At 40.7% G+C, this 16,096-nt stretch overlaps 1 protein-coding gene across 1 annotated transcript in view; it reads right to left on the reverse strand.

Annotated features, from left to right (window-relative positions):
- Positions 1-5,912: 5,912 nt before the first annotated feature.
- Positions 5,913-16,096, reverse strand: part of fbxw4 (F-box and WD repeat domain containing 4) — a 70,069-nt gene continuing 59,885 nt past the window's right edge. The window contains exons 8-9 of the mRNA XM_038268533.1: positions 6,168-6,309; positions 5,913-6,094 (exon numbers count right to left, since the gene is read on the reverse strand). Coding sequence (XP_038124461.1) covers positions 5,960-6,094; positions 6,168-6,309 — 277 coding nt within the window. The 3' untranslated portion in view covers positions 5,913-5,959. The remainder of the gene's footprint in view (positions 6,095-6,167; positions 6,310-16,096) is intronic.

Below are 16,096 nucleotides of genomic sequence, written 5' to 3' on the forward strand. Positions count from 1 at the left end.
GGAGGTCTGACAAGGCTGAGGTCTTCAATGCATCAGGGGCTGAGGAATGACTGACATGTGGGAGGGGGACTGGGAAAGTACCAACTCTGGATGTCAGACCTTTGCTCAGGTGTTTGTGGACTATGAAATGATAGAGGCTCTATATCAGCCGAACAGAGGCTCCTGTGGAACAAAACTACCAGATTTAGTCCGTGAGGCAGACACCCTGTCTACTTTTAAAGGTCTTTAAACTTTCCTTTTTGATAAAGCTTATAGTTAGATTGGCTCAGGTTATCCTGAGTTATCTCTATAGTTATGCTGCTATAGGGTTAGACCGCTGGAGGACATAGGGACCCCTGTTTCATCATTCTGCTTCATTCTATCTCTTTTCTCCAACTATGCAATATCTGTTAGTTCAATCTCTAACGTTCTGCTCTCTCTGCTTTTTCTCATAGTAGCTTCATCTGGTCTGTTCCTGTTTGGCTGTGACTCCATCCTGGAGAGAAATATCAGCTGTGCTGCTGCCATCAACACCTTTGTTTATAGATGTTTGGAGATCAGCCTGTTTTTCAGTGTAGTCCTGTTTCTCTGACTGTGACTGGCTGGATGTGCTTTCTTCATCCTCAAACATGGAAGCTGGCTCAGAGCTTGTCTGCCTGGCTGTGTGTTTCCTGGACTGGGCCGCCTGTGGAGCTGGTTGACAGTTGCCTTTTTTTTTATCTATGCTTCTTTTTCTATGTCTGCTTCTGTCGCCTTGAACCCCAGTCGGCCTCAGCAGATGGCCGCTCACAAGGACCCTGGTTCTGCTGGAGGTTTCTTCCTGTCAAAAGGGAGTTTTTCCTCTCCACTGTCGCTACAAGCATGCTTAGTGTGAGGGATTGCTGAAGAGTCAATGAGTTGATGCAATCAGCAGGTTTTCCTTAGATAGAAAACTTTGAACTAATCTGACTGGATGATCTGGTTAAATTGTTTCTCTAAATTGACCTGAGATGACATGTGTTGTGAATTGGTGCTGAATAGCCATCCAGCCTCCTCATGTTGGCTCAGATGCTTTACGTTTTGTTTGTTCTGAGAGATTGACACTCACTAATCATCCTCTAATCCAGTGACTCCATCAAAGAACAAGAGCTCCAGCTGTGGTCTTCCTGCTCGTCAAAGACCAGGTGTACTGTATGTGGGCTTTCACCACCCGACAAAGGATCCCTCACACTAAGCATGCTTAGTCGTAGCTAAGTGAATTTGGGAGGTCAAAGACACCGATCCAACCCAGTGTGTGATCATCATGGAAGGGTCAGACCCACGTAAACACAAACGGAGTGTTTCCACAGTGATGCCAACAGTTTGCCATGAGGTCCACCTGCGTTAATCCCTTCAAAGGCTGCGTGTCAATCCAGACGACTCGTCTGAAGTGTTTTCCTGGAGGAACATGCAGGGTGGCAACACATGTGACCGTCTGTTTTTAGGTTGTGAGCTTTGGATTCACATCGCCTCAGGCTTGTGGATTTGGCCTTCGCTAGCAGGTTGCAGCATGTTTATCCTAAAATGTTCAACAATGCTTTCCTGTATATCTCCCAGATATCCATGCTGATTGGTCCATGTCAGCAGGGTGGGCTCATGTCGATGTTAGCGCTCAGGGTGTTGCAGATACTGAATTTGAGGCGTTTCCTAACATGGAATCATGGTCCAACAGCTCTACTTTTGGCCTGGTGGCGTGGCATGCCAATGAAGAATCCTTATTGTCTGAAAACAGGTACAATGTTGGTGATTCATTGGGCATGGTGGATGTGGCGCGGTTCAAACGTCTGATTTGCATCAGCTGAGTCCAAAGCGTCGGACGCCAGAGTTGTGAGATCTGAACTTTTGTAGCTTGATGTGGCGCCTTAGCCAATCAGATACCTGGATTTTCTCTCTTGTCTCTTTGACAGAAAACATATTCAGAGCTTAAAAACTTCCCAGACAGAATCTTTTTGTAACAAAGAAAGTGTTCATAGATTCTATGAACACTATTCATAGGTTCTATGTTCCTTTTCTATGTCTGCTTCTGTCTCCTTGAACCCCAGTCAGCTTCAGCAGATGGCCGCTCACACTGAGCCTGGTTCTGCTGGAGGTTCTTCTTGGTAAAAGGGTTTTTCCTCTCCACTGTCGCTACAAGCATGCTTAGTGTGAGGGATTGCTGAAGAGTCAATGAGTTGAAAACTTTAAATCAATCTGACTGGATGATCTGGTTGAGTTGTCTCTGTAAAGTGACCTGAGATCACATAATTTGAATTGGAGCTTTAGAAATAAACTGAATTGAAACTGTTAGGATTATTTTATTGATGATATGTGAGACTGTAAAAACTCTAACATTACCTGCCTGTTACTGTCAGATCTATTGTCTTCCCAAACAGTTTTTCTAATTAGGACAGTTCTTTTGTCAGAATACACAGATCAATTTGTAAATAACAGAGATTTGGGAATAAAATGATAGTATACATAGAGTGGATAACAGTGAGTTCTCTATGCTTTCATCATCACACTACATAATATTTTGATAAGGTTGGAGCCAGTGACATCTCATCTGCAAACGTGTATAGACTTTGACAGACTTTATTGTCATTTTGTACACACAGGGTTTATACAAAACTACATTTTGTTCAGTACAGCTCTTAAGACATTTCCATTTTTCAAAGTGCAGCAGTGATCAAATTTAAACATAGGACTGAGATATGATTTACAGTTTTTCCAACATTTAGCTTTTTTATTTATTTTTTTATTTTATTCAACAGTTCAGCAGTCTGATGGCAGTGGGGAAGAAACTGTTGCAGAATCTGTTGGTCTTGCAGTGAATGCTGCAAAGCCTCTTCCCAGAGGGCAGCAGTCCATGGTGGGGGGGTGGGGGGTCATTGATGATGTTACGGGCTTAGGACACGCAGCGCTGGGATGAAATGTCTTTAATGGAGGGAAGAGGAGCCCCCATGATCTTCTCTGCTGTTCTCACCACTCCTCTCACCTTCTTCCAGTCTGAGGCGCTGCAGCCTCCACACCACACAGTGAGACAGCTGGTCAGAACGCTCTCTATGGTGCTGCTGTAGAAGGTGGGGAGGATGGGTGGGGGAGGGTGGGCTCTCCTCATCCTCCATAGGAAGTACAAGCACTTCTGTGACCTTTTGACCAGTGAGGTGGTGTTTACATTCCAGGTGAGGGTGTCTGTGATGTGCACCCCCCGGGAATTTAATGCTGCTGACCACCTCTACAGCTCTTCTTCTCCACATTCAGGATCAGGCTGTTATCTTTCCACCAGTCCACCAGCTGCTCCACCTCCTCTCTGTAGTCCAGGTCATTATTGTCTCTGATGAGGCCCACCAGCGTGGGGTCGTCTCCAAACTTCACCATGTGATTGGTGGTGAACCTGTGTGTCATGATGTGATAATGCGTCAGACTGGAGCTGTGTAAAATGCTTCCTTAATTGTGATTCGTGCCACTTCATGAGATATGAACCCGGTTGGTAAGCAGCTGCCTTCTGTAACTCTAAGCAACTTCTCTGAACTGAGTAAGATTATAATTTCTATTAGAATCTGTTGTCCTGTCTCCTGGTTATTTACGGACGAGGACTAGGGCCACTGAAAAAATAAATACAAGTTAACTGATTTTTGAATTTTATTTCAGTTTAATATGGGAAGAAGTTCAGAATTCTGACTTTTTTCTCAAAATCCTGTGTTTAATCTCAAAATTCTGACTTTAATCTTAGAATTTTGGATCTTAATGTAGATGGGCACCATGAAGGAAGAGATGTGGGAGCACTCAGCTTCACTGACAAAGATGTTAGTTGTTTGGGAGGGCCAGTAACACTTTGGTGAGCAATTACAGAATTATTAGTTTTTGCGTGCCTAAGGGGTCGTGGTGATGCTATTTCATTAATAGAAGAGCAGAAGGTGATTCAAACAAGAGTACTAGTTAGTTTCTAGACAAGGCTATGGCTTGATCTTAACATGCGTGTTAGCTGTCAGAATTCAGTCAGAATTCTGTGAAAAAAAGTCAGAAATCTGACTTTTTTCCTTTATTAAACTGAAATATTAAAAAATCTGTTAACTTTTTTTATTTCTTCAGTGGCCCTAGTCCTCTTCTGCAATTATCTAATACGTAAACATTATGAAGTGTTATTTAAAGAGTTTGTCACAAATGATCATTGCTCAGGAAAAGAACCAGAGAGAGAAAGCTTCAAGATCTAAGCTCTGCCCAAAATTTTAAAGTAAAAAAAAAAAAAATTGATTAAGTTCCTTTTTTGTTTAGTTGTTTTTAAAATACAAAAATACAAGACTTTAATGTGTTTTTCAATCTGCTTTTAAATTTTGAATTTTTTTTTTAACAATGATCATTTCTTTTTACTACTAAATGTTTTTTTTTTTACCTTCTGTATAAAAATTATTTCGTTTTTGTGTTGTCTCTTTTGAAATCTTTTCGGTTTCAATTTTTTTTTCAATTTTAAGTTTAAAAAACATTTTTCAGTTTCATGTCTTTTTGTTTCCTGTTCCAAACCGACTTTTAAATATTTTCTAGGAAAGGCACAGATTTTGCTCCATACAATATTTTTTTTTCATAATTAGAAAAGAAGCAAAAAGCGACATAAAGGTAGAAAAATGAAACCCCTGATAAGAAGAGGAGCGTCACCGTCTTTAGGTGAACAGTTCTATGCTCTGCTATCAGGTTCCTGTTCTGGTCCAGATCCAGATTAGAGCCATTTATGCTAAAGCAAAACTATTTAAAGGTATAGAACATGATCTTTTATTTCCAGGTGGATCATCTAAATAAGTGATTCTCCTAACTGTCAATCATTCTGGTGATATGTTTACGTAAGGCAGTCCTACATTCTCACGCCGTTAGCAATCTTTTCTGCGCATGCTCACTTTCAGGCGTATATCTGTGGTGAGCTACGGTTTCAGACGGTCTTTGAAGGTCACCTTTCTTACAGCAGTTCTTTGAAAATGGCAGAGGGTCGTAAGAGAAAAAGTGTTTACGAAGTGCGTGAGAAAAAAAGGAAGGCCTCAGGTATATCCCCGAATTCTTGCGCTGTCAGGGTTCTGCCTTTTGTTTAAGTTTATTTTTATTTTGTATTTGCAGTTATTTTTTTAGCAATGTTTTGTTCTTGGGCTGCTCTCTGTTGCCCCCTTGTGTTTGTTTCCTTTTCCCTTGGATTTCTTCTCAATGCTTCCATCCACACCTGTTCCTTGTCATCTCATTAGTCCAGTCTTGGTTCTGTCTCCTATATAAACTCTCCCGGTGCAGTTCCTCAGTGCTGGTTCCTCGTCTTTTCCTGGCTCCTCATGTATGTTTTCCCTGATGTCTCCTAGATTCTGTTTTTTTCTGTATTCGTTATTTTGGATTTTTGGATTTCTGGCTCAGTTGCTTCATTAAATCTACAAAACTCACCTCTTCCTTCTCACCTCTGCATTTGGGTCCTCAAAAAGTTCAACCCAACAGTGACGGAGACTCTCCTCACAAAGCATTATTGGATTTACTGTTGCCACCTGACAGCGGCGACTAATAACAATCATGGCGCAGGCTCTGCGCAGAGGGGGAGGAGTTATGTGACCAATGGTGCAAAAAGTAGTGATCATCTGTCTGAACAGTCAGTTAACTTAGTTCACTATAAAGTCAACTATATAGTCCCCACTCTATAGAGTGATGGAGGGATTTAGGGGTTAGGGTTGACGTTCAGACACAGTTAGCTGGTATGAGCTATAAGAACAGAAATTTTAAACAGAGCGTGCATGAGGAGAAATGGGCTCCTGCACGCTCTCGCACACGCATTTGTTTTAAAATAAAATTTTTCACAATTTGGAGAGAATCTTCCACCATACCTTTAAACTCTGAAAGCCAAACCTTCATGAGGAAAGTTTAATTTCAGAGGTGTATTCCAGAGTTTGCAGGAAACATGAGGACCAGAGGCGTCACCATGTAGGAAATATATCTCTTTATTGGTTGAATGTCTCTGTGTGGGTCATGTGATGTGAGCCGGGTTCTGTCTGAAGTCCAAGCAGTGCAGGGCGGTGGCCAGAGCGGCGTACAGGTGGGAGCTGCTGAACCTCAGGCAGTAAACTGGGCTGCTCACAGAGTCTGAGCTTAGCTGGAAGAACTGAAAACAATGTTTCTGTTAAATTCCTCTGAAGGGGGAAGTTTTCCATCCCACTCTGAGAAGGAAGACCTACCTGCAAGCATCTAGCCTGTCGCTTGTCCCAAATCCGGACCACACCGTAGTACGAAGAGCCGCTGGCGATCATGTTATTCCCGTCGGTCTGGATGCAGTAGAGAGCGCTGTCATGAGGCTCCTCCCACTCCATCACGCACTTCCTGTTGGAGGAAAGCAGAGATTTGATTCCAGTGATACATGGAGCCGTGTTCCCCCATCAGATACTGTTCCCCCCTACATTAGACAGGGGCAACGGTATGTGAGGGGGTGTGGTCTATCTATCTCTCCCTATAGCCTAACATTTGATCGTTCAGCTTTCCCGTAAGGGGGGGTTACCATTAGGCAAAACTTGGCCCCAAGTTCCTGGGGCCCCATAAAACTCTGTTAACATGTATGGTTAATACAACTATTCCTTATTGGTGCACATTATGTTTTTGTTTTTGCTCCTAGCGTCAAATCCAGCGACTTTTTTCTGCTAGTGGAGACTTTGGAGACAACATCTAAAAGCAGCGAACTCTGCTCTCCAGAGCGAGTAGATTGGTAACCCCGCCTCCTGCTCTCCTCTATCTTGTCTGCTGTCATGATTCATGCAGCTATTATTTCATCCAAATGAAAAATGGAGAACAGAGAAGCAGATCATGGCTTGTCTACAGTGAAAAGAAGGACTGGGTTATTTGCTTTGGAAACAAAGGAAGGAGCAATCAGCTAAGTGAGCTTAGTGCTTGGAAAACATCTTTCATTCCTTTTGAGACAGCATGAAAAGTCAGCTGAGTACAAAACATAGAGAGGAAAAAAACAAGGAAATGAACAAGAAGAGAGGGACACAACCTAGAACAGATAATGGATGTCTATTCTATTAACATTTCTCTATCTGTATAAAGGGTCTAATTTATGTGTATTCTTCTCAATTTAGAGGGGCCCCTGCCTGTCTTTGCCCAGGGCCCCAAATTTCCTAAATGTGCCCCTGGTCAGCTGTTACGTGCCTTCAGCAAGCATTCCAGTTTTTTTGCCTTTTGGGCATTGCGGAGATGCAGAGGAAACCTCATCTGATGGGGGAACATGGCTCGATGTGACACCGCATCTTTCTGTGTTCAGACTTCTGACTGTTAACTGATCCATTATTGTTCCTTATAAGCTACCCAGGATTTTCCCACCCTAGTTTCCTTGGTAACGGTTTAACACACCTTATCGACATCAAAGACTTTCATTGTTCAGTAACCCTGTCCTGTTATTTGCTCATAATGTACCAGAGATCAGCACCAAGGTGTCGGTATTAACCTAAAAAGTTCCCTTCATCTGATTTTTCTCATTTTGATGTTTGTCCCAGTTTAACTGGCCCCAGTTATGTCAACTGGTTCCAATATGCTGGGAACCAGTAACTGGAGCAGGAGGGCATTTCCCTTACCAGTGTTTGATGTTTAATGTTTAAAGTCTAATAATATCTTTTCACTTTACTTTCACATCATTAAGTTATAAAATCCTGGATTTTAATCATCATGTTCTCAGTAAACTCTACATTTAATCAGCCATAGTGGAACCGACTGATACTACATACTGAAGGAAATACAACAGCATGTATTAGGAATAATACAAATGCCAGTAACTTCACCCTCATTCAATTTAATTCAGTTTATTTCTCTAAATCACATCATCTCACCTCAATGCTCTGTACAGAGACAATTCAGTCAGCCTGGTTAGAAGTTTGCGATCTAAAAAACAGTGATGGACGAAGTACTCAACAGTAGTACTTGAGTAAAAGTACTGATACTCGTAGTCAAATCTTATTCAAATTACTCTCTCAAACATCTACTGAAGTTAAAGAATTGATGTGCTCATGTTTATTGTTCTTTTTTTGAATTATTTTTTTATTTCAAAAAAAGTACTTACGTATTCAAAAGTAGATACATTTAAAAGTATTTCAGTATCCAAGAATACAAATTACATTTCCTAATATCAGAACATTTCTGTGTAATTTTCAGAGTAATTCTAAAGAAGCTGTAACTTTCAGATACCACCTGATGTATTGATGCATAGAACCACATGCTATAGATTCTGCACCACCTGGAAAGAACTTCAGCATAAAGATGAGGACAGATATTTTATTATTTCACTTTTAAAAGCAAACTGATTGTCCTCACTTTTTCTTTATAGAATAGAGGTTAAAGGTTGAATCTATGACCACAAAGAAACTATAACTCTGACCTGAGACTCATCCTACTGAACAACTTGGACACATGGCAACAACTAATAAAATTAGAAACTAATAATATCTGCTCTGAGTTCCTCACATCTGTGCAACGTCAGTAAATCTGTAAATCAGAAGGAACTAACAGCTTCTTAGAAATGGAGCGTTGTGCCACGATCATGGTTTTTGGACATTGAGAACCAGTGTCCATGTTTCATCTTGACATGATGACCGGAGAAGAAAATACAATTTTGACTCATAAACAGCTGTAAGACCTCTGCAACCGCCTCAAATCACTCTTTCATTTATTGTTCTAACACACAGTTAGTAGGGCGTGTGTTCATAAAAAATGTATAACAGCTGACATAATATCTGATTAAATAAGATATTTACCACAATAAACATCTTAAAGTATCAGAAATATAAACTCCCAGCTGGCTGGGAATTGAATATAACAGTTATTCACAACATTAATGTGGCATCCAACCTGCATGGGAATTGAATATATTAAAATCACAACAGGAGTGAAAGTTATAAGTACTCCCCAAAAAATGACTCAAGTAAAGATACTGAAAGAAAGTACTTAAGTACAGTAATCAGTACAGTTCATTTACTGTTTCTTTCACCACTGCTAAGGAAAACCAGGTGACTGCATCCAGTCATTGACTTGGAAGACATGCTCCTCCTAAATAACCTTTGCTTGCATTTTGTCATCGACTTTAAAGCAATCCCTGACACCAAGTATGCTTGTAGCGACAGTGGAGAGAAAAAACTCCCCTTTGAACAGGAAGAAACCTGCAGCAGAACTCATACAGACGTCAATACCAAAATAAACACTTTTACAGTGGAGGGTCAACAGATTTATAAACTCTTAGTAAAATAAAATGTGACATGAAAATGGCTGCATTTTTTGGGAATTCAAGTAAATTTCCTACATGTTGTTTGCTGCATTCTAATATAATGTTTGCAACCAAAAACATCCTTAAATGGCCTGACTGGGAAGCTTTCCTCATCTGACTCACGAGTTTTCCTTAAAACTATTGAGTTTTTTTTCCAGAAGGCTGAGTGGCGTGTTCTGTTGCTCTGAGGTAGGAGCAAATCAAAGGGAAATCAAAGTTTAACAAGCACTTAGTTCATGTAAAAAAGCGAGGGCAGGTTATATTGACAGCTCAGAACACAGTCGACAACAAGAGGCTAAAACTGGGAACGCATGAAAACTGGTTAAAGTTTGTCAACAGGTCAAATACAATCAGGGACTGAAAGAAAGAAACATTCAAAGTCGCTCCAAGTGACTGACGCCGAAGGTGTGTGCGCAGCAGGCAGAGAGGGAACGAGCACTTTCTCCCAGGAGACACCAATCCTCCATTAGAGCCGCTTCATCAATAAGTGATGGGGAGGCATCAGGAGCAGACAATGGGGCAGCACATGGATCCTATGCACAATGCACTCTCTAATTTTAGTTCACCTCCATGGGGGAGGTCAGCGACTGAATAGTCAGGGTAAAGGACACAAACGACACAAAACCAAACAGGGAAGCAGGTTTCAGATCGGTGAATTGTTGTGGTTGCTCCTCTCTGTGGGGTGGGGGGTGGTGGTGGGAGGATGCAGATAAAGAAAAACCATGAAGGTAGACTAAGAAGAAACTGCTGTTTCCTCCCATGAACCACACATTTATGAGATAAAGTCAAAACAGATGTCTGATAACGACTGATTTAAAGTCGTAGGGAAATTAAATTTAAATGTGAAATCATTGTGGCTTAAACATGTATATAAATATACTCTTTATAAGACAATATTGTTTCAAAATGTAGAAATTTCTGTCTTAAAATCTGTGTTTTCATTTTCGTTATCTTATGCAGGTCAGTTAGTTATACGTCATCTTGTACACCTAATTTCAGCCAATCATATGTCAAAGGTCATCTGTCAATCTAATTTTTTTATAGCATGTTGATTTATATGTCGCAGCTAATATACGCAGCGGTTGAAATAAGAATTATTTACTTTCCCATTGAGTTCCGTCCCAGTGTTCACGGGGATGGACGTCTGTGTCTTCAGCAGGCGTAGAGCTAACAGAACTGGCAGCGTTGCGAGGCAAGGGCTCAAACATGTACGGCTGGAAGCCTTCTACACCAAACCAAGCTTCTGCCGCCCTGGCGTCCTCTTCTACAACATCTTCATCCCCGCTTTCCTCCTCTAAATAAAAAATGTATGATGGAGGAGACTCATCCACGACCTCCGTCACTAAACTCTCCTCTTGCATGTTTCCTCTGTCCATAGCTTTCCTTAATAGTGTCATTTCTAAGTCACCAGTTTAGTGCTACTTGGTCCCAATATAATTTCCCATTGGGAACCTGCTAGCACTAAGTTGCTAACTGGTTAGCAAGATGCTTCCCAGAAACCGGCCACAATCAAACTTGCTTGTGAACCTTCCGCCACAACAATCGGTGGGATTGATAAACGACCAATCACATTCACTTTATTCACTTGTGTAAAGTCGTGCAGCACTTTGGAGAATTCGGGAGAAAGGTTGGAACAGCCCTTTTCCTATGACTGTGAACTAAGCTGGGCTCCGCTTTGATCCATATCAACTTTGTTTTCCATTCATATTTTAAAATGTTACAGAATTAGTTTAGAAACACCAATAAACTATTTTAAATAACTGAGATGTGAAAGATTGGATCCAAAAACACTGAAGCTCTGGGCTTTTGGTTTGGTCAAGACATTCAATCATATCACTAGCTCACTGCTACTCCAGCTGGTACTTTATGTATTTTTTATTTATTTTTTTACTGCTTGGAATGGGGGTCTTTTGGCCCCCATTCCAAAGGGGTGGACCCGTTCGTCCCCAATTTGCATGTTTTCTAAACCAAAACAAGGCTTTGTTTGGCTACTGTATAAAGCCTTCAACTCAACGCTATTTCTGACATTTTGAATTGAAAAAGCTTCCTGGATGAGAAGCGAAACTTCTTCAAACTTGGAAACAAAGTCCAGTGGATTTTTTTTTTAAACTTTGTTGGAATCTTTAAATAAAGTTTTCAACGTTTTTTTTCCTCCGCAACTACAAATCGTTAAATTCTGGGAAGAGTTGGACGCAATGGTGGAAAAAAAAACAGTCTCCATTGCTTCCAAATGCTTCCTTTTCATGTGTGGACTCAAATATTCCAAGTTATCAGGGAGCGGAGGCGGTGGCTGGCTGAGGCCAGACTCTGAGCTACAATTAAATTCAGTTTATTTCTATAGCACCAATTCACAACACATGTCATCTCAAGGCACTTTACAGTTCAACAGATCATCCAGTCAGATTGATTCAAAGTTTTCTATCTAAAGAAAACAAGTTGGTTGCATCGACTTATTGACTCAAATGCAATTCCTCACACTAAGCATGCTAGTAGCAACAGTGGAGAGGAAACACTCCCTTTGAACAGGAAGAAACCTCCAGCAGAACCAGGCTCAGTGTGAGCGGCCATCTGCTGAGGCCGACTGGGGTTTAAGGAGACAGAAGAGGACGAATGATTTAAAGGTCCTACTAAGGGCTGAAAAAAAGAGCTTTATTTAAAGCCACCAGCAAACTGCGAAGAGCCATAGCTCTATGTAAGTGCTTAGCAGGAATTACTTTATGGGTTCATCACACGTAGGGCTGAAACAATTAATGGGATTAATCGATTATTGAAATAATCATGGACTAATTTAGTAATCAAATAACCGTTAAATAGGGTATAGAGAATCTAAAACATGCCTTTAGCTGAAACAGAAACTCACTATTGAAAAAAAAAAAAAACAGGTAAATCCTTTGCATTTAAGATAAAAATATTTTTTCCTCTGTCATTCTGCTCTTTCCAGAACTCAAGAGGAAAACTTTTAGTTTCACCTGGTTTAATTCTGTAAAAAGAACTTCTTTAAATGGTAAATGGCCTGTACTTATATAGCGCTTTTTCAAGTCAGGAGACTTCAAAGCGCTTTACACTACATTCATTCACCCATTCACGCACACACTGATGGTGGCAAGTTACACTGTAGCCACAGCTGCCCTGGGGCTCACTGACAGAAGCGGGGCTGCCGTACACTGGCGCCACCGGGCCTTCTGACCAACATCAGTAGGCAATGCCGGTGAAATGTCTTGCCCAAGGACACAACGACACTGAAAGCCGGAGCCGGGGCTCGAACTGACAAGACTTCGATTTCAGGGCATTTTAAATTAATCAATTGGCAAAATAATTGCTAGTTGCAGCTCTAAGTTTAACTGAATCAGATAATCCAATGATCTGTTTCACTGCTGCTTCCAGCTTTAAAACAATATCATCAGACAGTTATACAGGCGGAGGGCTTTGATCATGGCTTATATGCTTTATGATTGTGTTTTTAGCTCTAAGCTAAATTAAAAATTAATTAAGGTTTAATATTTATTCTGATTTATTGCAGCTCTGTCACATAAGGCTCTTCATAGGAATACGTGGTTTCTTTATTCTTCTGGTTTATAGACCATTGCATATCTGTCTACTGAACAGGGGGGCTGGCCAATCGAGGGCGCTAGGGCGCCACTCCCCTCACGCAATGACCTTGATTAAGACATAAGAAACAAATAAAAATTAAATAAAAAAATAAACTATCCCAAAATATATTCATATATGTTTTAGATGTGCAAGATAAATATCTAATCTTTAATGACAAGTAAAGCTGTTTCATTTGTAGTCACAATGGTGACATATTACCGAAAATCTCCCCCTATAGACTCTGGTTAAAAGTTGTCCATAGGCAGCAGCTCCTCTTCAATGGTAAAGGTAGGAGCATCCTGCTGAAAGCAGCTTTATTTGCTCACCATCTCCCCCCACAGCGCGGATGTAACAGCCATCTGTTAGAAAGTGTGGCTGATTGACAGGTTTATAGAATTATTTAGCAACAAGGCTCGGCTAACTGCATGCAGCGAGGCTAAGGCTTTATTCTGCTTTCCCTGCCTCCTTTTTCAAACGTCTGGATCTGACCCAGCAAGGATAAATACAGCTAGGACTGATTTAAAGCACTTTGCAGAACATTTTAAAATGTTGTTTTTTGTTGTTGGCATTCATGTAAATATACTGGTGTGATACCTTAGTATTCATTTGATTGGTTTTTGGTATACGTCTATTTTGAAGTTATAGCATCCACTCTACACTATGCGTATTTCCTGTTTGGTACCTTACCGGCTTGTTTTGTTTGTATGACCGCCATTGTGGAAAACGACTTGTGAAGATTAACCAGCTAGAAGAGTGAGGTGCGCGAGAATGCTGGGACCCTTTTTCCACCTGGATCCCCGCTCTTTTTGGCCCTAATGTCCCTCCGTTGTCCCACAAACTTGCCCCCACTTCCTCACCGCCTTGGCTCTATCTAGACCCACAGCTAGTTCCTGATTGTCCCTCTTGCGTTGTGGCGTGGAATAATATAGCACAGAACACGCTTCAATATTGGGCATAAATCAAAAATATCTGCGACACTCTGCTGCGGGAGGATAACCAGGCCTTTAGGCACCTCCTATTCACCATCCCCATGCTCCCCCTGACCCAGATCTAAATAAACGACGAGTAGTTATCAACGTGGCGGACAACAGTCAGTTGTATGCTATGTCACCGGGGGACTGGGTAAAAGCAGAGAAACGCCACATCTATGAGGAGGACTCGTCAGGATGGGTCCCTGTTAGAGTGAAACTGTTGTTCAAACGCAGGACTTTAAATCTTCCAGGCCTGTTAATGCGGCTCATAACTGGAGTCTGACATGCAGCAGAAATCATGTTCTGCGTTTTTCCATTTATTTGTGGTTTATTTTCGGTTTAACCTCTAAACAGCAGCATTGTCCTGAATGACCCTGATAAGTTGTTTTTTTTGGTTGTATGAATTATTGATACCTAAAAGGGGACCCCTGTCTGCCAACCTCACCCCCCCATCCCAAGAGCGATCCGCCATTCACATCTGATTTGTTTTACTTCACTGATCCCCCAAAAAATCCTGCCTGAAACCTTTGAGCACCTGCTGTCCTAAATCAATGCTTTCTCCTGCAATATGTTGGGGCGCTGCTGAGAAATCCTGCATGTCAAGCATTTACATCGCCTCCGACACCACGGAGACGCCTGAGCGTGGAAATGAGGCAGAATGACTCACCACGACGCCGCCAGCGCTCCTTCTGGGAAATGACTGAAGCCGAGGGCACACAGTAGATTCCACTGGGTTAAATATGTAGTGTGAAAGTACATCGACCCTTTCAGAGTTATCACAACAACAACTGGAGTAGGATTTACACACTGCAAAAAATTAAAATCTACGTTTATTTTTCTGAAAATAAGAGAATTTTGTCTTGAATTAAGCAGTTATGTGATACACCTTGGCAATGGAATAAGGCAATTTACATTTAAAATAAGAAAAAAATAACTGCACTCTCTTATTTCAAGTGCATGCTATCTAATTATATTGTTTTATACTTATTTTAAGAGGCAGATCATCTTATTTACCTGCTGAAATTAAGGGTAAATAAGACATTTCTACTCATTTTAAGACTGTTTTTGCAATGCACTACGTAGAATTCTAATTTAATACTATTTCCGAGTGGGACCAAATGCACTCTTTAAGTGTTACCTTAACACTGCAAAATTTATTGTGCAGAATGGGAATTTTTCAACTTCTAAAGCAGAAAACAGTGAACATAGAAACGTAGACATGGCCAGACGTGAGGAGGAACGTTGGCTCCACCACAAAAAAATTAAGGAAAGAAATTCCTCATGAACAGAAGATAAAAACCAAATCCAATTTAAATTTGCTCCCACTGAACAACGGGAGAAACTTTAATCCAGGAAATCAGAGTTTTTGTCATAAAACATGGAAACTATGGGAGCAATATTGTTGCAGAATTATTTGCAAATCTGTGTGGAGAGTTGTGTCTCTTTTTCCCCCCTGTCTTTAGGCAGAAAACCCCCCCACATTTCATCACAAATATAGTGAATAATGAGAAGATGTGGAGATGCTTGACATCATGGCAGAAGAAGCAGCACACTGCAAAAACCATCTAGAAATGAGTAAACATTTTTTAAATTACGTGTATTTAGCCTGAGCAGGCTAATTAGACGCTCTACCAATGGAATGAGTATTTTACTCCTAAAATAAGATAATTAGATAAGATGCACGTGAAATAAGACAATGCAATTGCTTTTTCTTATTGTAAATGTAAATTGTCTTGCTCCATTGGCAACATGCCTCAAAAAAGAACTTATTTTAAGAAAGAAAAATGATTTCTTTAGCTTTCAATTTTTTGCAGTGTAGGAGGCCTCATCATGTTTTCATCATGTCACGGAGGCATGGAGGCAGAAAAAGAGCTGAAATGGTCCATCCACTGAGTGTCATGACCTGGCCTGATAGCTTCACCCTAATTGTTCATTTGACTCACCTGCCTAGTTCTGCCCGGTTCCTAATTTTCCACCTGCGTCTGTGCTTTATATTCGGTTCAGCCCGAGCGATCAGGGCCAGATCATTGTTCCTGCGACATATGAATCAAGATGCTATGACCGAAAAAATTTGATTGACAGATGACCGTTGATATATGATTGGCAGAATTTAGGTGTTCAGACTGACGTATAACTAACTGGCCTGGATAAGATAACAAAAAAAAAAAATTTATTTTATTTTTTAAATAGAAATGTTCTAAATTTTGGGACAATATCTGATAAAGATTACATTTAGATACATGTTTAAGCCAGAATGATTTGAAATTTAAATATGATTTCCCTAAGACTTTAAGGAAATGTA

This window comes from Cyprinodon tularosa, unplaced genomic scaffold (genome assembly GCF_016077235.1).
Source record: "Cyprinodon tularosa strain WSP-4 unplaced genomic scaffold, ASM1607723v1 ctg701, whole genome shotgun sequence".
Taxonomy (NCBI): Eukaryota; Metazoa; Chordata; class Actinopteri; order Cyprinodontiformes; family Cyprinodontidae; genus Cyprinodon; species Cyprinodon tularosa.